The following is a 23,970-nucleotide window of genomic DNA, read 5'->3' as shown; positions in this document are numbered from 1 at the left end:
TTAGTATCAACTCAGCTCAAAGACCCTTACTCAGTTATTGACACTGTCTGAGTTGCTTTGTTTCAGCAACTGGTGCACAGCTTCCACGCCGAGGGAAATGGTTTACCACTGGACGAACTACAGACCACCAGCTTTGAGGTGAGGTCACAGGATCACAACCTTTCCCTACCACATCCACAAAACATGTAACATGTATCGATACAACTGTACATCATAGAAAATTTACAGCACAGAAAGAGGCCATTTGGCCCATCGTGTCCGCGTCCGCCGAAAATGAGTCACCCAACCTAATCCCACTTTCCAGCTCTTGGTCCATAGCCTTTAAGGTTATGGCACTTCAGGTGCATATCCAGGCACTTTTTAAATGAGTTGAGGGTTTCTGCCTCTACCACCCTTTCAGGCAGTGAGTTCCAGACCCCCACCACCCTCCGGGTGAAAAAATATTTCTTCAGCTCCCCTCTGAACCTTCTACCAATCACTTTAAATCTATGCCCCCTGGTTATTGACCTCTCTGCTAAGGGAAATAGGTCCTTCCTATCCACTCTTTCCAGGCCCCTCATAATTTTGTACACCTCAATTAAATTACCCCTAAGCCTCCTTTGTTCCAAAGAGAACAACCCCAGCCTATCCAATCTTTCCTCATAGCTAAAATTCTCCAGTCCTGGCAATAGCCTCATTAATCTCCTCTGCACCCTCTCTAGTGCAATTTCATCCTTCCTGTAATGTGGTGACCAGAACTGTACGCAGTGATCAAGCTGTGGCCTAACCAGTGTTTTATTCAGTTCCAGCATAACCTCTCTGCTCTTACATTCTGGGCCTTGGCTAATAAAGGAAAGCATTCCGTATGCCTTCTTAACCACCTTATCTACCTGTCCTGCTACCTTCAGGGATCTGTGGACATGCAGTCCAAGGTCCCTCACTTCCTCTAAACCTTTCAGTATCCTCCCATTTATTGTGTACTCCCTTGCCTTGTTTGCCCTCCCCAAATTCTATGGATTGAATTCCATTTGCCACTTTTCTGCCGACCTGACCAGTCCATTGATATCTTCCTGCAGTCTACAGCTTTCCTCTTCGCTATCAACCACATGACCAATTTTTGTATCATCTGCAAACTTCTTAATCATGCCCCAACCTTTAAATCCAAATCATTAATATATATCACAAAAAGCAAGGGACCTCGTACTGAGCCCTGCGGAACCCCACTGGAAACAGCCTTCCAGTCACAAAAACACCCGTCGACCATTACCCTTTGCTTCTTGCCACTGAGTCAATTTTGGATGCAACTTGCCACTTTCCCTTGGATCCCATGGGCTTTTACTTTTTTGACCAGTCTGCCATGTGGGACCTTGTCAAAAGCCTTGCTAAAATCCATGTAGACTACATCAAAATCACTACCCTCATCGACCCTCCTTGTTACCTCCTCAAAAATTCAATCAAGTTAGTCAGACACGATCTTCCCTTAACAAATCTATGTTGACTGTCCTTGATTAACCCGTGCCTTTCTAAGTGATGGTTTATCCTGTTCTTCAGAATTGATTCCAATAGTTGACCCACCACTATATATATATATATATATATAAACTATTGGAATGAATATATATATATATATATATATACACACATATACATGTACACACAGATACAATCATGTGAACTGATATATAGACATACAGATTCATAGGTATGTAAACACACAAGATTCAAAAGTACAAATACAGGGATTCTCATCATATTCCACAGTCCCTTCTCACCATATCCCTTCATCCTTTCTCACTGTATCCCCCAATCCCTTCCCACCATATCCTCTAATCCCTTCTCACCATATCCCCCAATCCCTTCCCACCATATCCCCATGCGCCCAGCGGAGCTGCACTTGAAGGGAGTGCAGGACGGACTATTGGCGCTACCATGCTGTAGCCTTATCTCTAACCAGCACTAGGAATGGGGGATTGGTGAATTTACCCTATAATGTGGTGACTGTCTGGTGAGTGCAATGCACAGAGATAGAGGTTCAATAATGGTGAGCTGGATGTAGTGGACAATTTACTTACAACAATGGGAAGAGGGGTAATTTTGACGTTTGGCGATAGTGTGAAACGGACGATATTTGATCAGCTGCCGATTTTCATTTCTATTGACTTCGATGGAAATGAAAGTCTGGACAGATGTTTAACGGGCGGTTGATCCGATATCATCTGTTTTACACTGTCGCCCAAAGTCAAAATTAACCCCAGTGAATTTTTCCTCCGCTGATATACACCACTGGACATTCTTCGTTACTAATCCAACACAGCTGCACCCAGATACCAAACCTTATTGTGGTCCAGCTTCCAGACTTTACATTCAATGAGTTCACACATAAGAACGTAAGAAATAGGAGCAGGAGTAGGCCATACGCCCCCTCGAGCCTGCTCCGCTATTCAATAAGATCATGGCTGATCTTCGACCTCAACTCCACTTTCCCGCCTGATCCCCATATCCCTTGATTCCCTTAGAGTCCAAAAATCTATCGATCTCAGTCTTAAATATATTCAACGACTGGGCATCCACAGCCCTCTGGGGTAGAGAATTCAAAATATTCATGACCCTCTGAGTGAAGAAATTCCTCCTAATCTCAGTCCTAAATGTCCGACCCCTTATCCTGAGACTATGCCCCCTAGTTCTAGATTCTCCAGCCAGGGGAAACATCCTCTCAGCATCTACCCTGTCAAGCCTTCCCAGAATCTTATGTCTTTCAATGAGATCACCTCTCATTCTTCTAAACTCCAGAGAATATAGGCCCATTCTACTCAATCTTTCCTCTTAGGACAACCCTCTCATCCCAGGAATCAATCTAGTGAACATTCGTTGCACCACCTCTAAGGTAAGTATATCCTTCCTTAGGTGAGGAGACCAAAACGGTACACAGTATTACAGGTGTGGTCTCACCAAAGCACTGTACAATTGCAGCAAGACTTCCTTACTCTTGAACTCCAACCCCCTTTCAATAAAGGCCAACATACCATTTGCCTTCCAAATTACTTGCTGTACCTGCATGTTAACTTTCTGTGTTTCGTGTACAAGGACACCCAAATCCCCCTGAACACCAACATTTAATAGTTTCCCACCATTTAAAAAATATTTATTTGTTCAATTTTTCCTACCAAAGTGAATAACCTCACATTTTCCCACATTGTACTCCATCTGCCACCTTCTTGCATACTCACTTAACCTGTCTATATCCCTTTGCATCCTCCTCACAGCTTACTTTCCCACCTAGCTTTGTATTGTCGGGAAACGTGGATACATTACACTCGGTCCCTTCATCTAAGTCATTAATTTAGATTGTAAATAGCTGAGCCAAAGCACTGAACCTGCAGCAGCCCACTAGTTACAACCTGCCAACCCGAAAATGACCCGTTTATTCCTACTCTGTTTTCTGTCCGTTAACCAATCCTCAATCCATGTTAATATATTACCCCCAATCCCATGAGTCTTTATCTTGTGTAACAACCTCTTGTGGCACCTTATCGAATGCTTTTGAAAATCCAAATATACTACATCCACTGGTTTCCCCCTTGTCTACCTTGATAGTTACATCCTCAAAAAAGATTAATAGATTTGTCAAACATGATTTCCCTTTCATAAAACCATGTTGACTCTGCCTAATCATATTATGATTTTCTAAGTGCCCTGTTGCTACGTCCTTAATAATAGATTCTAGTATTTTCCCTACTACTGATGTCAGGCTAACTGGCCTGTAGTTCCGTTTTCTCTCTCCCTCCTTTCTTGATTAGCGGGGTTACATTTGCTACCTTCCAATCCATGGGGACCGTTCTAGAATCGAGGGAATTCTGGAAGATCAAAACTGTATGCATCTCTGCAGCCACCTCTTTTAAAATGTTAGGATGTAGGCCATCAGGTACAGGGGATTTGTTGGCTTTTAGTCCCATTAATTTCTCCAGTACTTTTTCTTTACTAATCTTAATCGCTTTAAGTTCCTCGCTCTCATTAGACCCTTGGTTCCCTACTACTTCTGGTATGTTTTTGTGTCCTCTACTGTGAAGACAGATATAAATTATTTGTTTATCGTCTCTGCCACTTCCTTATTCCCCATTATAATTTCTCCTGTCTCTGCCTCTAAGAGACCCATGTTTACTTTTGCTAATATCTTTTTTACATATTTGCAGAAACTCTTACAATCTGTTTTTATATTTCTTGCTAGTTTACTCTCATATTCAACTTTCTCCCATTTTATCAATTTCTTGGTCATCCTTTGCTGATTTCTAATCCTCAGACTTAAGCTTCTTTTAATTTAATACTATCCTTAACTTCTCTAGTTAGCCACAGTTCGATCACTTTTCCTGTGGCGTTTTTATTCATAGAAACATAGAAAATAGGAGCAGGATAAGGCCATTCGGACCTTCGAGCCTGCTCCGCCATTCAATGTGACCATGGCTGATCCTCTATCTCAATACCATATTCCCGCTCTCTCCCCATACCCCTTGATGCCTTTTGTGTCTAGAAATCTATCCAGTTCCTTCTTAAATATATTCAGTGACTTGGCCTCCACAGCCTTCTGTGGTAGAGAATTCCACAGGTTCACCACCCTCTGAGTGAAGAAATTTCTCCTAATTTCAGTCCTAAATGTCCTACTCCATATCCTGAGACTGTGACCCCTCGTTCTGGACCCCCCAGCCAGGGGAAACATCCTCCCTGCATCCAGTCTGTCTAGCCCTGTCAGAATTTTATTATGTTTCAATGAGATCTGCTCTCATTCTTCTAAACTCGAGTGAATACAGGCCGAGTCGGCCCAATCTCTCCTCATACGACAGTCCTGCCATCCCAGGAATCAGTCTGGTGAACCTTTGCTGCACTCCCTCTATGGCAAGTATATCCTTTCTTAGTAAGGAGACCAAAACTGCACACAATACTCCAGGTGTGGTCTCACCAAGGCCCTATATAACTGCAGTAACACATTTTTGCTCCTGTACTCAAATCCTCTTGCAATGAAGGCCAACATACCATTTGCCTTCCTAACTGCTTGCTGCACCTGCATGTTTGCTTTCAGTGACTGGTGTACAAGGATACCCAGGTCCCTTTGTACATCAACATTCCCCAATCTATCACCATCTAAATAATACTCTACCTTTCTGTTTTTCCTTCCGAAGTGGATAACTTCACATTTATCCACATTATACTGCATCTGCCATGTATTTGCCCACTCATTCAACTTGTCTAAATCGCCTTGAAGCCTCTTTGCATCCTCCTCACAACTCACGATCCCACCTAGTTTTGTGTCGTCAGCAAACTTGGAAATATTACATTTGGTTCCCTCATCCAAATCATCGATCTATATTGTGAATAGCTGGGGCCCAAGCACTGATCCCTAGTCTCTGTTTGCTGTCTGTTAATCAATTTTCAATCATTCCTCAAGGGTATGTATATTCATTGGGAATTATGAATTACTTCTTTAAATGTTCACCATTGCTTATCAACCATCATAACTTTGAATCTAATTTCCCAATCATACCATAATTGGCCTTGTTTAAATTTAAGACCCTAGTTTCTGACTTAACTACATCAAACTCAATATGAAAGTCTATCATATTATGATCACTCTTCCCCAGAAGATCCTTTGTGATAAGATTACTAATTAATCCTGTCTCATTACACAATACTAGATCTAAAATAGCCTGTTCCCCAGTTGGTTCCTCAACATATAGGGCGTCATTTTAGCACCCGCTATCGGGTGCGTTCCTGGCGGGGGGGGGGCTCCGAAAATCGGAGAATCCCGGCGCGGGACCGGAGCCCGCCCCGAACCCGCGCACTTCCGGGTTCCCCGCTGACGCGCCGGCGTGCGCGCGCAGCCCCCGCTGGTGGGAATCCCACAGGCAATTAAAGCCAGCGGGGTTCCACTTGAAGGTATTTATTTAGGTATTTCAGGTCATTAACTGACCTGATTAAGGGATTATGTGAGGAGGGGTGGGATTTTAGAGCAAACTGGGACTGTTTCCCATACTGGGGGAAACACTCCCAGGTCAAATGGACGTGTTGCAGCTGTCAGCCTGTGGCATCACCCATTGCAGAAGGCCACTCTGTCACTTAGGACAAAGTTTGGCCTCCACCACCCTCCTCCTGAAAGTCAAAGTCACCAACCTGCACACTTACCCCGGGGTCCAGAGACATGTACCTACCTTGCGGACCCCCTCAGATGTACATCTTGCGGACGGGGGCCGCCGTAGCTGCAGTCATGACCTCCTCGGAGGGCGAACTGCATCACCAGCCACGCCGTCCACCTCTGACACGTGGAGCTCCACAACAGAGTGCTGTGACACATCCACCTGTACAGCAGGAGGGAGGGCTACCGCAGAGAGATATGCGTCGCAGAGGGCACTACCCTCGCCACAGGGTCCACAGACCGAGGCTCAGCCTCCTGGACCTCTCTGAGCAGCAGTGCACATGGAGGCTCAGAGTCACTCGACATGTAGTCGTGGACATCTGCAGCCTCTTTCATGCCGAGCTGCTCCTGGCTGGCCCGAGCACTATCTTCTTACCTGTCGCTGTCAAAGTCACCACTGCCCTCAACAACTTCTCCTCCGCATCCTTCCAGGGTGCAACCGGGGACATCGCCGATGTCTCTCAGTCGTCTGCGCAAAAGAGCCCTGCAAATACACCTACACCCACTCTGCAGTGACACAATGGGTGGCATCAGTTGTGGGTCCTCATAGTGATTCTCAGGAGAGGGCATTATTGCACAAACCAGACAGGATTCGTGAAGACATGGCAGTAGTGGTGCCAATATAATATGTAATGTGAGTTGGTCAGAAATTCAATATAAGTAACACCCATGACAAACCCTCAAACACCCTTGTGCATCCCCTTCATGCTCACGACACGTTTGCCTTACGCTGCCTACTGCACATATGTGATGCATGCCCTGTGGCTGCAGCACAGGTAGTGGCAGGTTGAGTGAGGCTGGCTGTGAAAGAGATGCACGAGAGGGTGAGTATGAGATAGAGCCATGAGATTGTATGAGGATTGGGTTGAGTGGTAGTGGCGGGATGAGTACTGGCAAGGTGAGTAGGTGCAGGTAAGATGAGGATGAGGTTTGAGTGGGTATGAGGGGTGATGTGACAGAGTTGTGTTGGCAGTGCTGAAGGAGATGTGGGGTGGGGGCAGTGATGTGGCAGACGGAGTGTAGGGGAAAGACTACGTGTACTCACTTTGGCTGACCTACTGAGGCCATTGGAGCGCCTCCTGCACTGTATGCAGGTGGGCGATATGTTGGTTGCGCTGGTGACCTCCTCTGCCACCTCGAGCCAGGCCTTCTTGGTGGCAGAGGCAGGCCGCTTCCTCCCGCACGCTGGGAGGAAGATCTCTGTCCTCCCCCTCCTCCTCACCCCATGTATTGATACCTGGAGTGAGGCATCATTAAACTGGGAGCAGCCTTCCCTCTGGGCTGCTCCATGCTGTAATTTTTGCTATTTGTTGCAGCATCTGTCAGTGGAGGACTGCCCCTTTAAATAGAGCGCCTCCAGCTGACAGATCTTACTGCGCATGCGCAGCCCGCCCGACGCGCAGATCAGCAGTGGGGAACCCGGAAGAACAGGTAAGTGGATCCAATTAGTGGATTGGATGCTACAATCGCGCGGGAAGCTGACTAATTTCACCGGGCGCGTTACCCACGTGCCCGATAGCCCCCCCGCCGAGAACCCGCAGCCCTGCTAACATCGGGCCCATTGTTCTCGAAAACTGTCTTGGATACATTCCATGAACTCGTCCTCCAAACTACTTTTGTCAATTTGATTTGCCCAGTCTGTATGAAGATTAAAGTCCCCCACGATTATTGCATTAACCTTGTTACAAGCTGCTCAAATTTCCTGATTTATATTTCGTCCAACACTGGAACTGCTGTTAGGGGGCCTGTAAACTACCCCCACCAGTATTTTCTGCCCCTTGTTATTTCTTAGCTCCACCCAGACTGATTCCACATCCTGATTTTTTTTTTGAGCTAAGATCCTTTCTCACTACCTCCCCTCCTTTTACACTTTGTCTATCTTTTCTAAAAGTCAAGTACCCTGGAATATTTAGTTCCCAACTGTGGTCACCCTGCAACCACATCTCAGTAATAACTACTAGATAAACCAATTCTCCATTTGTGCCATTAATTTATCTATTTTGTTCCGAATGTTTCGTGCATTCAGATATAGCACCTTTAATTTTAACATTTTACTTTTTTTCCCCGATGTGACCTTAGACACTAATGCCCTATCACCTTTGTTAATACTACAATTGGTCATAGTGTCCCTGGGCCAGGGAAGGGAAATATCAGCTAGGGTTTTCTGCCCCTGATCATTGTCCAGTGACCTCTGCTGGAAAGTGTGTAGATGTGTATGAGGCCATGATTAGAGTGGGCTGTGATGCTCCACATGGTCAAAAAGCCTGTTGACACTGACTGCCTAGGTTTACACATGAAAAATGGTCACTTGGGCAAGGTGCTGAAGAGTGGCTGGAGCCCATCAAACTGTACCCCAGTGAGTCAGGTGAGTAAGAAAAAAGGGCTGGTTGTATGTAAGAAAATATAAGATGTGTGATGTATTGAATGTGTGTGCGAATTTCCTACATTTGTATCTGAATGGCCTTTTTTTGGTGTCTATATGTGAGTGTGGTGTACTGAGGGAGTGCTGCACTGTCGGACGTGCCATCTTTCGGATGAGACATTAAACCCGAGGCCCCGTCTGCCCTCTCAGGTGGGCGGAAAAGATCCCACGGCACTATTTTGAAGAAGAGCAGGGGAGTTTTCCTAGTCAATATTTACCCCTCAACCAACATCATTAAAACATATCATCTGGTCATTATCTCATTGCTGTTTGTGGGACCTTGCTGTGCGCAAATTAGCTGTCGTGTTTCCTACGTTAAAACGGTGACTACATTTTAAAAGTACTGGACAGTGATCAGGGGCAGAAAACCCTAGCTGATATTTCCCTTCCCTGGCCCAGGGACACTATGACCAATTGTAGTATTCCTCCCCTCTACAGATAAAACCAGCTGATTCAGCATATACCAGGAATTTAACCATTAACAATAAAGTAAGATTTTTTTTTAGAAACAGAGGTAAGATCAATTGCACCTACCCAACTTCACCGCACCCCTCAATGACGCCTCACCGCACCCCTCAATGACGCCTCACTGCACCCCTCAATCTGTTCTCCTTATATCCCCTCTCTCTCCAGAAACATATCCAATTGATACCATTTGTACTCTCCCTTGTCCTTATTCCACAACTCTATAACTCGTTAGGTGAAAAGGCTCTCCCCGACTCCTCTTCTCAGTCCTAACCTTCTTATTTTTAACTTGTGATCTTTGGGATTTAGTTGCATGTTCTCTATGTAACTGCAGCTTATTCACTTGTTGCTATACTTGCTGTAAATCTGCTTCTTTTATTTCAGGCTCTTGAGGTTCATTTGACTCTGAATGCAGCAAGCAGTCACCAGCTGATCCAGAAATTTTTTGCAAAGAAAATCCAACAACAGGTCTGCAGTGTAGACTGTCATTTAATCCAATACTAATTGGGGTGTGAAAGTCTAACTAACAGATTTGGCAGAGATATCATGAACTCTGGGTGAAAGCAAAGATAGTTTTAAATATGTCAAAAGATTAGTAATCAAACATGTAAGTTCACTGCATAGGTTCTAGCAATGTGCTTTGTGAGTTATTTATATGTTTATAGCTCAAGACATTGATTGCCATTAATCATTAATCACAACAACAATTTGCATTTATATAGTAACTTTAAAGCCCCAAGGTTCTTCGCAGGAACATGAGAGGAAAGAAAATGGATGTCAATCCAAAGGAGTCAATAGGAAGGGGAATCAAATGCTTGGTCAAAGAGGTGGCTTTTAAGGAGGGTCTTAAAGGAAGAGGTGGTGAGACAGAGGGATTTAGGGAAGAAATTCCAGAGCGTGGGGCCTAGGTGGCTGAAAGCATGGCGCCAATGGTGGGCAAAGGGAGGGAGGAGCAGGCTCGAGGGGCCGATTGGCCTACTCCTGCTCCTATTTCTTATGTTCTAGGTCCGCATAAGAGGCCAGAGTCAGAAAAACACAGAATTCAGCGGGATCTTTAGCGCTGGAGGAGCCGGGTCATACAGGGATTTAAACACAAGTGGGTGGAAATTAGTCTGCGCCCGAAGCAAGAGGCCTGAGGATCGATGGAAATTGGTCCTCGGGCCTCATCTGAATAATTGGGGCAAGCTGAAGGTTGTGCCTCCGCAGGCAGCTTGCCCGACAAGAGATGTCAATCTCAAGCTATCTACCTCACCAACAGCAGCCCTCAATTAAGTCCCGACATATCCTGAATCGCTTTTCACCGTATCCCTCTCTCTTTTTATAAACAAATCCCATTGTATCTTGTCCCCATTTACAAGTTTACTTCAGTGTCATTCCCTATTACCCTTTGGGTGAAAAAGTTGTCCCTGACTCCTCCCTCAGTCTGAATTTCTTTTTAACTTGAGTCCCCTCAATCTGAACCCTTTAACACAGTGAGCATTTTGCCAGCAGCAGCTTTGTCCAATTCCCTTCATAATCACGGATCACAAGAATTTAGCACACCAGCAGATCCAATAGGTGTGAATATGATAATCCTTTCAATAATTTTTCAGCTTTGAGAATGACCTAATCGAAGACTTCACGGCAGGATCTTCATTTTTGTGGGACTGGTTTACAAAATGGTAACTTTCAAAAGGGAATTGGATATATACTTAAAAAGGAAAAATTTGCAGGGCTGTGGGGAAAGAGTGGAGGAATGGAACTGATTGGATAGCTCTTTCAAAAAGCTGCCACAGGCACGATGGGCCGAATGGCCTCCTTCTGTGTATGATTGGGGCAGCACTATCACCTGGATCAGCATTTGAATCCAACAAACTAATGGCATTGGATCCTCTTTTGTCTGTTGGCAAAATGGATCCTATATGAAATGAGTTTGGGCAGTCTCAACCTCGCCCCTCGTGGAGAGGGACCCACTGTACAAAATTTTGTACCAATTGGGAATCTCATTCAAAGGGGTCAGAGGATGGATGGATGGGGGAGGGAAGAATAGAAAGGTCACAATGGTGCATCAGGGAACAATCTTCTGATATTGCAGCTGAGGCACATTGATGGGGACAGTGTAGAGGAAACTTTACTCTTTATCTAATCCGTGTTGGCGAGTGTTTGATGAGACAGTGTGGAGGAAGCTTTACTGCTTGAACATGTTGTCACCTCCCAAATCCGTGCCCATCTTTCCCATAACTCTACGTTTGAACCCCTCCAATCGGGTTTCTGCCCCGCCATAACACTGAAACAGCCCTTATCAAAGTCACAAATGACATCCTACATGACTGTGACGATGGTAAACTATCTCTCCTCATACTTCTCGACCTGTTTGCAGCCCTTGACATGACCGACCACACCATCCTCCTCCAACGCCTCTCCTCCGTCATCCAGCTGGGTGGGACTGCGCTCGCCTGGTTCCATTCTTATCTATCCAGTCGTAGTCAGAGCATCACCTGCAATGGCTGCTCTTCCCGCTCCCTCTGGAGTCCCCCAAGGATCTATCCTTGGCCCCCTCCTATTTCTCATCTACATGCTGCCCCTCGGCGACCCCATCCGAAAACACGTCAGGTTCCACATGTACACTGACTACCTCAGCTTTACCTCACCACCACCTCTTTTGACCCCTCCACTGCCTCCGATTTATCATGCTGCTTGTCCTACATCCGATATTGGATGAGCAGAAATTTCTTCCAGCTAAATATTGGGAAGACCAAAGCCATTGTCTTCAGTCCCCGCCACTAATTCCGTTCCCTAGCCACCGACTCCATTCCTCTCCCTGGCCACTGTCTGAGGCCGAACCAGACCGTTCGCAATCTCGGCGTCCTATTTGACCCTGAGATGAGCTTCCGACCACATATCCTCTCCATCACCAAGACCGCCTACTTCCACCTCCGTAACATTGCCCATCTCCACCCCGCCTCAGCTCATCTGCTGTTGAAACCCTTATCAATGCCTTTGTTACCTTTAGACTCGACTATTCCAATACCCTCCTGGCCAACCTCCATCTTCCACCCTCAAGTAACTTGAGCTCATCCAAAACTCTGCTGCTCCTATCCTAACTCGCACCAAGTCCTGTTCACCCATCACCCCTGTACTCGCTGACCTACATTGGCTCCCGGTCTGGCCACACCTTGATTTTAAAATTCTCATCCTTGTTTTCAAATCCTTCCATGGCCGCGCCCCTCCCTATCTCTGTAACCTCCTCCAGCCCTACAATTCTCCGAGATCTCTGCGCTCCTCCAATTCTGGCCTCTTATGCAGCCCCGATTTTAATTGCTCCACCATTGGCGGCCAGGCTCTAAGCTCTGGAAATCCCTCCCTAAACCTCTCCGCCTCGCTACTCCTTTAAGACACTCCTTAAAACCTATCTCTTTCACTAAGCTTTTGGTCACCTGTCCTAATATCTCCTTATGTGGCTCGGTGTCAAATTTTGTTTTATTATGCTCCTATGAAGAGCCTTGGGATGTTTTACTACATTAAAGGCGCTATATAAATGCAAGTTGTTGCTGTTGTATTTAACCCGTGCTGTACCTGCCCTGGGAGTGTTTGATAGGACAGTGTAGAGGTAGCTTTATTCTGTATCTAACCCGTGCTGTACCTGCCCTGGGAGTGTTTGATGGGACAGTGTAGAGAGAGCTTTACTCTGTATCTAACCCTGTACCTGCCCTGGGAGTGTTTGATGGGACAGTGTAGAGGGAGCTTTACTCTGTATCTAACCCTGTACCTGCCCTGGGAGTGTTTGATGGGACAGTGTAGAGGGAGCTTTACTCTGTATCTAACCCGTGCTGTACCTGACCTGGGAGTGTCTGACACTTGGTATGAAGTGTTCCATTTCCTCAGAAGGTCGTGGGTTCAATCCAAACTCCAGGACTTGAGCACATAGTCCAGGCTGACATTCCAGTGCAGTACTGAGGAATGCTGCGCTGTCGAAGGTGCTGTCTTTTAAATGAGACGTTAAATCGAGGCTCTGTCTGCCCTCTCGGGTGGATGTAAAAGATCACATGGCACTATTGAAAGATGACGGGAGTTCTCCAGATGTTCGCGCCAATATTTATCCTTCACCAACACCAGCAAAACAGATTATCTAACCAGTTCTCTCATTGTTATTTGTGGGCCCTTGCCGCGCGCTTGCCTGTATAACCGTGACTGCATTCAAAAATAATTAATTGGCTGTGGTGCACTTTGGGAGGTCCTGAGGACGTGAAAGGCGCAATATAAATGCATGTTCTTTCTTCCTCCTTAATACTTGATGCGTAAAAAGATTAAAAGACAGCATTTCACTCTAACGGTTCTTCCTCTTTTTTTTAAGACTGCTGATGAATGTTCAAAATACGGTGCGGTGACTATAAAAGTGTTTTATGACAATCAAGTAAAAAATCTCCATGTTGAAATCCTAAATGCAGTTAATCTCATCCCACTGGATTCCAATGGTAAGAAAGGAGATGGGGTTTCTAGCTTAAGAGATAAGTGGCCCGTGTCATTACACTGTCTGCATCTCTTCCTCATTCCCCATCGTATCTCTCCCTGTGCAGGTACCAGTGATCCTTTTGTGCAGATGACTCTGGAACCCAAACACATCTTCCCATTGGTAGAGAGCAAAGAAACTCAACGCAAGAATAATGACCTCAACCCGCTCTTCGACGAGGTCTTCGAGTTCAGGTATAAGTTCTGTTAGTACTTGTCCCTCATCCATGCCTTTGTTACCTCTAGACTTGACTATTCAAATGCTCTCCTGGCTGGCCTCCCACCTTGTACCCTCCGTAAACTTGAGCTCATCCAAAGCTCTGCTGCCTGTATCCTAACTTGCACCAAGTCCTGTTCACCCATCACCCCTGTGCTCGCTGACCTACACTGGCTCCCGGTCTGGCAACGTGGCCTCGCTCCTCCCTATCTCTGTAATCTCCTCCAGCCCTACAACCCTCTGAGATCTCTGCACTCCTCCAATTCTGGCCTCTTGCGCATCCCCGATTTTCTTCGCCTCACTACTGGCGGCTGTGCCTTCAGCTACCTAGGGCCCTAAGCTCTGGAATTCTCTCCCTAAACCTCTCCGCCTCTCTCTCCTCCTTTTAAGATGCTCCTTTAAACCTAACCCTTTCACCAAGCTTTTGGTCACATGTTGTAATATCTCCTTATGTGGCTCGGTGTCAAATTTTGTTTGATTACGCTCCTGTGAAGTGCCTTGGGACGTTTTACTACATTAAAGGTGCTATATAAATGCAACTTGTTGTTGTCCTCGCCTTATGTCCTGCCAGGGTGTGGTCCCACAGGAACCAGTTTCCTTCCTGTTGTTTGTCCATTTTTCATGGCAGGCTATCACAGCCGAGTCTGATCTTGTCCTCAAATGACGTCCACATATATACTTTCCAGAAAAGGTTGCTGAATGGTGATCAGGAGCAGGAACCCTGGCTGATTTTCTGCTCTCTAACCCAAGAATGCAGAGGGCAACTATAATGCCCCTAGAGCACAGAACAAGGATTGAACCTGGAACCTTTCTGGCCTGTACGAAAATAAAAATCGGGAGAGATGTAAAACAGGCTGCCAATTCGCTATCACCCTTTTTACACTATCGCAAAGTCAAAATTACCCGCAGACAGTTTGATTCTGAGGGCTACAAGCACCCATTTGAATTTGGACAGCACAAAAGGTGCAATTTACTGGCAGTGTGGTTCAGAGATTGGACTCTCAATCCTGCAGCTCAGGGCTTGTGATTGCACACGCACTGTGATAATTTGATGCAGTACGAGCTATTTTTTGGTTCTTGGCCTGAATCAGAACATTTGCAGAATCCTAGACTTGCACAAGTATTTACAGGCAAAAATCTTACAAGTTTTGAGTGTGAAAAGTTGTATTTTTCCCTCAGTGCATGAGCAGAAGAGTAATAATGGATTTTCTGTCTTCAGTAATGTTACTCTGGAGCAGTGTCAGAAGGAGGGGGCCTGCCTACTCCTCACTGTATTTGATCATGATACTCTGCTCAGTGATGATCTGGAAGGGGAGGCGTACTTCTCTCTGCAAGACATCCCTGGACTGGACAGCACTGAGGAAGCATTCAGTATTAGCAAAGTTCCTCAGAGCCGATTGAGTCTCGGCCATCCAAAACCAAAAGGTAAGAACAAGCTACTTTCCTCACCTTCCACATTTTCTGGCCATTCATTCAGGCCAGTGACCGATACAGAGTAACATCCCTTGCTGCACCATCCCATCAAATGACAGCTCCTCCTGTGCCTTTCATTACTTTATATTTTTTTTTGTGTGAGTTCTGTGCTCATCAAGTGTACAGATGTCAATGTTGTGCAATGGAACACTTTGACAGTTCAGGCACCCAGTGTTGGCCGCAAACACTCCCAGGCCAGGTACAGCACGGGCTAAAAAGAGAGGAAAGCTTCCTCTACACTGTCCCATCAAACACTCCCGGGGTAGGTACAGCACAGGTTAGATACAGAGTAAACCTCTGTCTACACTTTAAAAAAAATTTGTTCATGGGATGTGGGAGTCACTGGCAAAGCCAGCATTTATTGCCCATCCCTAATTGCCGTTCAGAAGGTGGTGGTGAGCCGCCTTCTTGAACCGCAGCAGTCCGTGTGGTGAAGGATTCTCACACTGTGCTGTTAGGAAGGGAGTTCCAGGATTCTGACCCAGCAACAATGAAGGAACAGCGATATATTTCTAAGTCGGGATGGTGTGTGACTTGGAGGGGAACGTGCAGGTGGTGTTGTTCCCATGTACCTGCTGCTCTTGTCCTTCTAGGTGGTAGAGGTCGCGGGTTTGGGAGTGCTGTCAAAGAAGCCTTGGTGAGTTGCTGCAGTGGATGGTACACACTGCAGCCACGGTGCATCGGTGGTGAAGGGAGTGAATGTTCAGGGTGGTGAATGGGGTACCAATCAAGCGGGCTGCTTTGTCCTGGATGGTGTCGAACTTCTTGAGTGTTGTTGGAGCTGCACTCATCCAGGCAAGTGGAGAGTACTCCATCACATTCCTGACTCGTGCCTTCTAGATGGTGGAAAGGCTTTGGGGAGTCAGGAGGTGAGTCACTCACTGCAGAATACCCAGCCTCTGACCTGCTCTTATAGCCACAATATTTACGTGGCTAGTCCAGTTAAGTTTCTGGTCAGTGGTGACCCCCAGGATGTTGATGGGGGATTCGGCGATGGTAATGCCGTTGAATGTCAAGGGGAGGTGGTCATTGCCTGGCACTTGTCTGGCACGAATCTTACTTGCCACTTATCAGCCCAAGCCTGGATGTTGTCCAGGTCTTGCTGCATGCGGGCACGGACTACTTCCTTTTCTGAGAGGTTGCGAATTGAACTGAACATTGTGCAATCATCAGCGAACATTCCCATTTCTGACCTTATGATGGAGGGAAGGTCATTGACGAAGCAGCTGAAGATGGTTGGGCCAAGGATACTGCCCTGAGGAACTCCTGCAGCAATGTCCTGGGGCTGAGATGATTGGCCTCCAACAACCACTACCATCTTCCTTTGTGCTAGGTATGACTCCAGCCATTGGAGAGTTTTCCCCCTGATTCCCATTGACTTCAATTTTACTAGGGCTCCTTGGTGCCACAATTGGTCAAATGCTGCCTTGATGTCAAGGGCAGTCACTCTCACCTCACCTCTGGAATTCAGCTCTTTTGTCCATGTTTGGACCAAGGCTGTAATGAGGTCTGGAGCTGAGTGGTCCTGGTGGATCCAAACTGAGCATTGGTGAGTAGGTTATTGGTGAGTAAGTGCTGCTTTATAGCACTGTCGACGACACCTTCCATCACCTTGCTGATGATTGAGAGTAGACTGGTGGGGCAGTAATTGGCTGGATTGGATTTGTCCTGCTTTTTGTGGACAGGACATCCCTGGGCAATTTTCCACATTGTCGGGTAGATGCCAGTGTTGTAGCTGTACTGGAACAGCTTGGCTAGAGGCGTGGCTAGTTCTGGAGCACAGGTCTTCAGCACCCAGCCTGTCAGGGCCCATAGCCTTTGTTGTATCCAGCGCACTCAGCCGTTTCTTGATATCACGTGGAGTGTATTGAATTGGCTGAAGACTGGCTTCTGTGATGGTGGGGATATCGGGAGGAGGCCAAGATGGATCATCCACTCAGCACTTCTAGCTGAACATGGCTTCAAATACTTCAGCCTTGTCTTTTGCACTCACGTGCTGGACTCAGCCATCATTGAGGATGAGGATGTTCACAGAGCCTCCTCCTCCCGTTAGTTGTTTAATTGTCCACCACCATTCACGACTGGATGTGGCAGGACTGCAGAGCTTTGATCTGATTCGTTGGTTGTGGAATCGCTTAGCTCTGTCTACAGCGTATTGCTTCCGCTGTTTAGCATGCATGTAGTCCTGAGTTGTAGCTTCACCAGGTTGGCACCTCATTTTTAGGTACGCCTGGTGCTGCTCCTGGCATGCTCTTCTACACTCCTCATTGAATCAGGGTTGATCCCCTGGCTTTTTGTAATGGTAGAGTGAGGAATATGCCGGGCCATGAGGTTACGGATTGTGATGGAATACAATTCTGCTGTTTCTGATGGCCCACAGCGCCTCATGGATGCCCAGTTTTGAGCTGCTAGATCTGTTCTGAATCTATCCCATTTAGCACGGTGGTAGTGCCACACAACACGTTGGATGGTGTCCTCAGTTTGAAGATGGGACTTTGTCTCTACAAGGACTGTGCAGTGGTCACTCCTACCAATACTGTCATGAACAGATGCATTTGCGACACGTAGATTGGTGAGGACGAGGTCAAGTAGGTTTTTCCCTGGTGTTGGTTTGCTCACCACCTGCCGCAGGCCCAGTAGAAGTCCTGTCTTCACACTGAGGACACCATCCAACGTGTTGTGTGGCACTAAGGTTCACGAGTGAACCAAATGGGTTTTTAACGACAATCCGGTAGTTTCATGGCCACTATTACAGATACTAGTTTTTTTTTATTCCAGATTTTTAAAATTTAATTAATTGAATTTAAATTGCCCAGCTGCCATGGCAGGATTTGAACTTATGACTCCAGATTATTAGGCCAGGCCTCTAGGATTACTAGTCCAGTAACATAACCACTATGTTACTGTACCATCAAACACTCCCAGGGCAGGTACAGCACGGGTTAGATACAGAGTAAAGCTCTCCCTACAGTGTCCCATCAAACACTCCCAGGGCAGGTCACTGTTGAGGATGAGATATGAAAAGTGGCCACCTGGGGTGCGGCTGGAGGGAACTGTGGTCCAGCAGCAGTCAGCACCTTCAAGGAAGGAGGAGCGAAGCCTGGGAGGAAAAAGGATATTCATACTACAATCGTGATCAAACTTTACTATCTCTTAACTGTGCAAGACTTTAATTTTCTTGGCAGAAGACAATATACTGAAGTTATTAGAGGCACGGAAAGGAGACAAAGATGCTCAGGCATTCATCAAAATACGAAGGCAACGGGAAAAAAAGTCAATGGAAACATAAAGGCTGCGCAACCTCAGGGAGAAACACCAACACTGGATGGAATCAAAAAGGGAGGACATTCAGGCACCTCATCTCTTTCAGTCCGTCACCCAGACGCACCAGGGACGACGACATCAGTGTGCGCCACTTGCAAACACCCCCGCGTGCTGCCATCATGGAAAATCACGAGCGACACGCCAGTGATTTCCCGATATGTGCGGCTGGCGGATGAGGCCGATCTCCCCCCAAACCTCTCCCTCGCCCCTCCCACCCCTGGCATAGAGTGTTCTTGACTTTGCCTTTTGCTGTGGGCGTCTCACTGCCTGTTTCCGGGGCCTCAGGCTATGGTATCTCTTCGGAAAGCTCACTTTTATCTGTCTTGAACTGTTCCTTTTGATTTTCAGACTCACCTTGTTTCAGGATTTTGAGTTGATTCCACAGCAGTGTTGTTTGCCTTTGGGTAGATCGCACATAGTTTTAAAAAAATGTTCTGGGTGTTTTGATGTCTTTAACAGCAACCAGTTAAGACTCAGTTGTACAGCAGTGGAGACACTGCAGTCAGATCATGTTTAGTGTGTGTTTTTTTCATTTTATTTAATGCAAGATTTGTGTTTGTGTCCAGCTTTTGCAACAGCTACCCACATCAGACTTAGTACAGTGCCAGTTTAGCCCTGAGTGAGCTCTAAGCCCCACACCAGGACTGGAGCACGTAGCTTAGGCTGCCATTCCAGTATGGTGCTGTGGGAGTGCTGTATTGTCAGAGATGCCAAACTTTGGCTGAGATGTTAAAAATCCCATGGCACTATTTGAAGAGCAGGGGAGTTCTCCCTGGCCAATATATTCCTATCAATGATTACTATCCAGCTGGTGACAATATATTCCTGGCCAATATCTTTCCCTCAACCAACATCACTCAAAACAGATTATGTGATCATTATCTCATTGCTGTTTGTGGGACCTTCCTGTGCACATATTGGCTGCCACATTTTCTATATTACTTTTGAAGTGTAGTCACTATTGTATTACATTGGCTGTAAAGTGCTTTGGGATATCCTGGGGTCATGAAAGGCGCTATATAAATGCAAGTCTATCTATATCTTATTAATGTCTGTGGGACTTTGCTGTGCACAAAATGGCTGCTGTGTTTGCCTATATAACAGTGACTGCACTTCAGAGTAATTCATTGTATATGAACAATTTTGGGACAATTGTGATAGATGTGAGAAGGCTGTGTAAATGTCCTTATCGTGTGGGAGTTCTATTTATGTATAAGGGTTAATTTTATGAATGTGCACTCTGAGGGACCCATGCCCACCAGGAATACACATGAGGAAATTGTGGGGAACAGGCTTGTGATTTCTCAACAGATGCTCCCGGTGGGTGAGGCTCCCTCATGGGACTCTCCATTCTTAAGACTGGCCCTATAAAGTCAGCTGATGAATGTACAGACTCTGTGTCCAGGCCATTAGGGATTGTTTTATATTGCAGTTTGCAAAAGGATTTTATTTCCCAAAAATGACACATACCTCTGTTAAAATTCCTCTTTTGCCAACAACAAACATTCAGTAAAACTGAATTTTCAGCAATTAAATATTTGCACTTTCTTTACCTCAGTGCTTTGTGTTTGTTTATTTATTAATTTGCACTTCATTCAACAGAGCAGCTAGTGATTACTATCCAGCTGGTGACAATCTCGCCATCCAATATGTTAGAATAGTAGCAGAAAACTGGGTGGTGCAGTGGGATAGACCCTGGCATTTCACATCTAACCCAGACTACAATTACATCGAATTTATAGCACAGAAACAGGCCACTCGGCCCAACAGATCTATGCCGGTGTTTATACTCTACACGAGCCTCCTCTCACCCTACCTTCATCTAACGCTATCAGACTGATGGGTACTGATGTCCTTGGACTGTAAGGATACACTTGAAATGAGGTTGGGTAACACAAATTTATACTCACGATCAAATTTTTGCTACATTTAGCAAATAGGCCACAGGATGGCTGGAAAATATAATACTGCTGCAGTAGGGAACGCGCTTCTGAGTTTGGGTCGGTACAACTTGTTGGGGCAGTGTAGAGGGAGCTTTACTCTGTAACTAACCCGTGCTGTACCTGCTCTGGGAGTGTTTGTTGGGGCAGTGTAGAGGGAGCTTTACTCTGTAACTAACCCGTGCTGTACCTGCTCTGGGAGTGTTTGATGGGACAGTGTAGAGGGAGCTTTACTCTGTAACTAACCCGTGCTGTACCTGCTCTGGGAGTGTTTGTTGGGGCAGTGTAGAGGGAGCTTTACTCTGTATCTAACCCGTGCTGTACCTGCTCTGGGAGTGTTTGATGGGACACTGTAGAGAGTGTATAAATATTTGAAAAAAGAAAAATGGGGCCTAAAGGGATCGATCTTTCAGAAAGCCAGCACAGGTGTGATGGGCTAAATAGGGAAAGGGATTAAACTTCCTCAGAGAACTGACACCGGCACGATGGTCCGAATGATTTCCTACTGTGCTGTAACCTTCTGTGCTTCTTAATAGAGGAAGGGAACTAGAGGGAGGGAATTCCCTTAAGGGCTTACCAATGAGATACCAACATACAGAAATGACAGACAGGAAAAGACCAGCTGGTCCATCAAGCCTGCCTCACACTCATTATACTTGGACCATCATGATCAGACACCCACCCACATGTGACTTGTGGCTTAGTTCCCTTTCTCCACCTGTGACGCAAAAACCACCAATAACCCACTGGCCTGCATCACTGCCTGGTTCCCTCCCCCTATTCATGCCCCTTCACTTTTCCCCCATCTTCCTACCATTTCCTGCCTGAAGAACCCATTCCTTCCCACCCCTTGCCTATTATGTCATTCTCCTCCCCTTGCTTTCCTCCCCCTTTCCATTAAATGGGTTACCAGGGAGGGTGGTTAAGGCCAGGATTTCAATTCACACTGTTACTAAGACAGTGAGGAGAGTGGTTATGAGAAACATCTGCATGCAGTGGGTTGATGGAGCATGAAATGCTTTGCAGAAGGCAGTGGTTCCGGCAAAGAACCTTTCCATTTTTAAAGGAAAATTGGATAAATATTTGAAGCAGAGGTAGATTTTTGGTTATGAGATGACAGTAGGGCAGTGGGATTAGTTTTGAATTGATACAGGACTATGGGGAGAGAGTGGGGCAGTGGGATTAGTTTTGGATTGATACAGGACTATGGGGAGATAGTGGGGCAGTGGGATTAGTTTTGGATTGATACAGGGCTATGGGGAGAGAGGGGGGCAGTGGGATTATATTGGGTGGATACAGGGCTATGGGGAATGAGGGGGCAGTGGGATTATACTGGGTGGATACAGGGCCGTGGGGAATGAGGGGGGCAGTGGGATTATACTGGGTGGATACAGGGCCGTGGGGAATGAGGGGGGCAGTGGGATTATACTGGGTGGATACAGGGCTGTGGGGAATGAGGGGGGCAGTGGGATTATACTGGGTGGATACAGGGCTGTGGGGAATGAGGGGGCAGTGGGATTATACTGGGTGGATACAGGGCTGTGGGGAATGAGGGGGGCAGTGGGATTATACTGGGTGGATACAGGGCTGTGGGGAATGAGGGGGGCAGTGGGATTATACTGGGTGGATACAGGGCCGTGGGAAATGAGGGGGCAGTGGGATTATACTGGGTGGATACAGGGCAGTGGGATTATACTGGGTGGATACAGGGCAGTGGGGAATGAGGGGGGCAGTGGGATTATACTGGGTGGATACAGGGCTGTGGGGAATTTGGGGGGCAGTGGGATTATACTGGGTGGATACAGGGCTGTGGGGAATGAGGGGGGCAGTGGGATTATACTGGGTGGATACAGGGCTGTGGGGAATTTGGGGGGCAGTGGGATTATACTGGGTGGATACAGGGCTGTGGGGAATGAGGGGGCAGTGGGATTATACTGGGTGGATACAGGGCCGTGGGGAATGAGGGGGGCAGTGGGATTATACTGGGTGGATACAGGGCCGTGGGGAATGAGGGGGGCAGTGGGATTATACTGGGTGGATACGGGGCAGTGGGATTATACTGGGTGGATACAGGGCTGTGGGGAATGAGGGGGGGCAGTGGGATTATACTGGGTGGATACAGGGCTGTGGGGAATTTGGGGGGCAGTGGGATTATACTGGGTGGATACAGGGCTGTGGGGAATGAGGGGGGCAGTGGGATTATACTGGGTGGATACGGGGCAGTGGGATTATACTGGGTGGATACAGGGCTGTGGGGAATGAGGGGGGCAGTGGGATTATACTGGGTGGATACAGGGCTGTGGGGAATGAGGGGGGGCAGTGGGATTATACTGGGTGGATACAGGGCTGTGGGGAATGAGGGGGGCAGTGGGATTATACTGGGTGGATACAGGGCTGTGGGGAATGAGGGGGGGGCAGTGGGATTATACTGGGTGGATACAGGGCCGTGGGGAATGAGGGGGGCAGTGGGATTATACTGGGTGGATACAGGGCCGTGGGGAATGAGGGGGCAGTGGGATTATACTGGGTGGATACAGGGCCGTGGGGAATGAGGGGGCAGTGGGATTATACTGGGTGGATACAGGGCCGTGGGGAATGAGGGGGGGCTGTGGGATTATACTGGGTGGATACAGGGCCGTGGGGAATGAGGGGGCAGTGGGATTATACTGGGTGGATACAGGGCCGTGGGGAATGAGGGGGGGCTGTGGGATTATACTGGGTGGATACAGGGCCGTGGGGAATGAGGGGGGCAGTGGGATTATACTGGGTGGATACAGGGCCGTGGGGAATGAGGGGGGCAGTGGGATTATACTGGGTGGATACAGGGCCGTGGGGAATGAGGGGGGCAGTGGGATTATACTGGGTGGATACAGGGCCGTGGGGAATGAGGGGGGCAGTGGGATTATACTGGGTGGATACAGGGCCGTGGGGAATGAGGGGGCAGTGGGATTATACTGGGTGGATACAGGGCCGTGGGGAATGAGGGGGGCAGTGGGATTATACTGGGTGGATACAGGGCCATGGGGAATGAGGGGGGCAGTGGGATTATACTGGGTGGATACAGGGCCATGGGGAATGAGGGGGGCAGTGGGATTATACTGGGTGGATACAGGGCTGTGGGGAATGAGGGGGGCAGTGGGATTATACTGGGTGGATACAGGGCTGTGGGGAATGTGGGGGGGGGCAGTGGGATTATACTGGGTGGATACAGGGCTGTGGGGAATGAGGGGGGCAGTGGGATTATACTGGGTGGATACAGGGCTGTGGGGAATGAGGGGGGGCAGTGGGATTATACTGGGTGGATACAGGGCTGTGGGGAATGAGGGGGGGCAGTGGGATTATACTGGGTGGATACAGGGCTGTGGGGAATGAGGGGGGCAGTGGGATTATACTGGGTGGATACAGGGCTGTGGGGAATGAGGGGGGGGGGCAGTGGGATTATACTGGGTGGATACAGGGCCGTGGGGAATGAGGGGGGCTG

At 47.3% G+C, this 23,970-nt stretch overlaps 1 protein-coding gene across 1 annotated transcript in view; it reads left to right on the top strand.

The window, feature by feature from the left end:
- The window catches only part of unc13d (unc-13 homolog D (C. elegans)), a 147,260-nt gene extending 127,159 nt beyond the window's left edge, over nucleotides 1–20,101 (top strand). The window contains exons 27-32 of the mRNA XM_068004395.1: nucleotides 67–138; nucleotides 9,432–9,515; nucleotides 13,381–13,501; nucleotides 13,604–13,730; nucleotides 14,972–15,177; nucleotides 18,411–20,101. Of these exons, the coding sequence (XP_067860496.1) occupies nucleotides 67–138; nucleotides 9,432–9,515; nucleotides 13,381–13,501; nucleotides 13,604–13,730; nucleotides 14,972–15,177; nucleotides 18,411–18,514 (714 nt within the window). The 3' untranslated portion in view covers nucleotides 18,515–20,101. The remainder of the gene's footprint in view (nucleotides 1–66; nucleotides 139–9,431; nucleotides 9,516–13,380; nucleotides 13,502–13,603; nucleotides 13,731–14,971; nucleotides 15,178–18,410) is intronic.
- Nucleotides 20,102–23,970: the final 3,869 nt, after the last annotated feature.

The sequence above is a fragment of the Heptranchias perlo genome, chromosome 23 (assembly GCF_035084215.1).
Source record: "Heptranchias perlo isolate sHepPer1 chromosome 23, sHepPer1.hap1, whole genome shotgun sequence".
Classification (NCBI taxonomy): Eukaryota; Metazoa; Chordata; class Chondrichthyes; order Hexanchiformes; family Hexanchidae; genus Heptranchias; species Heptranchias perlo.
The sequence above is the reverse complement of the archived record's forward strand: the minus strand, read 5'-3'. Positions and strand labels throughout refer to the sequence as shown.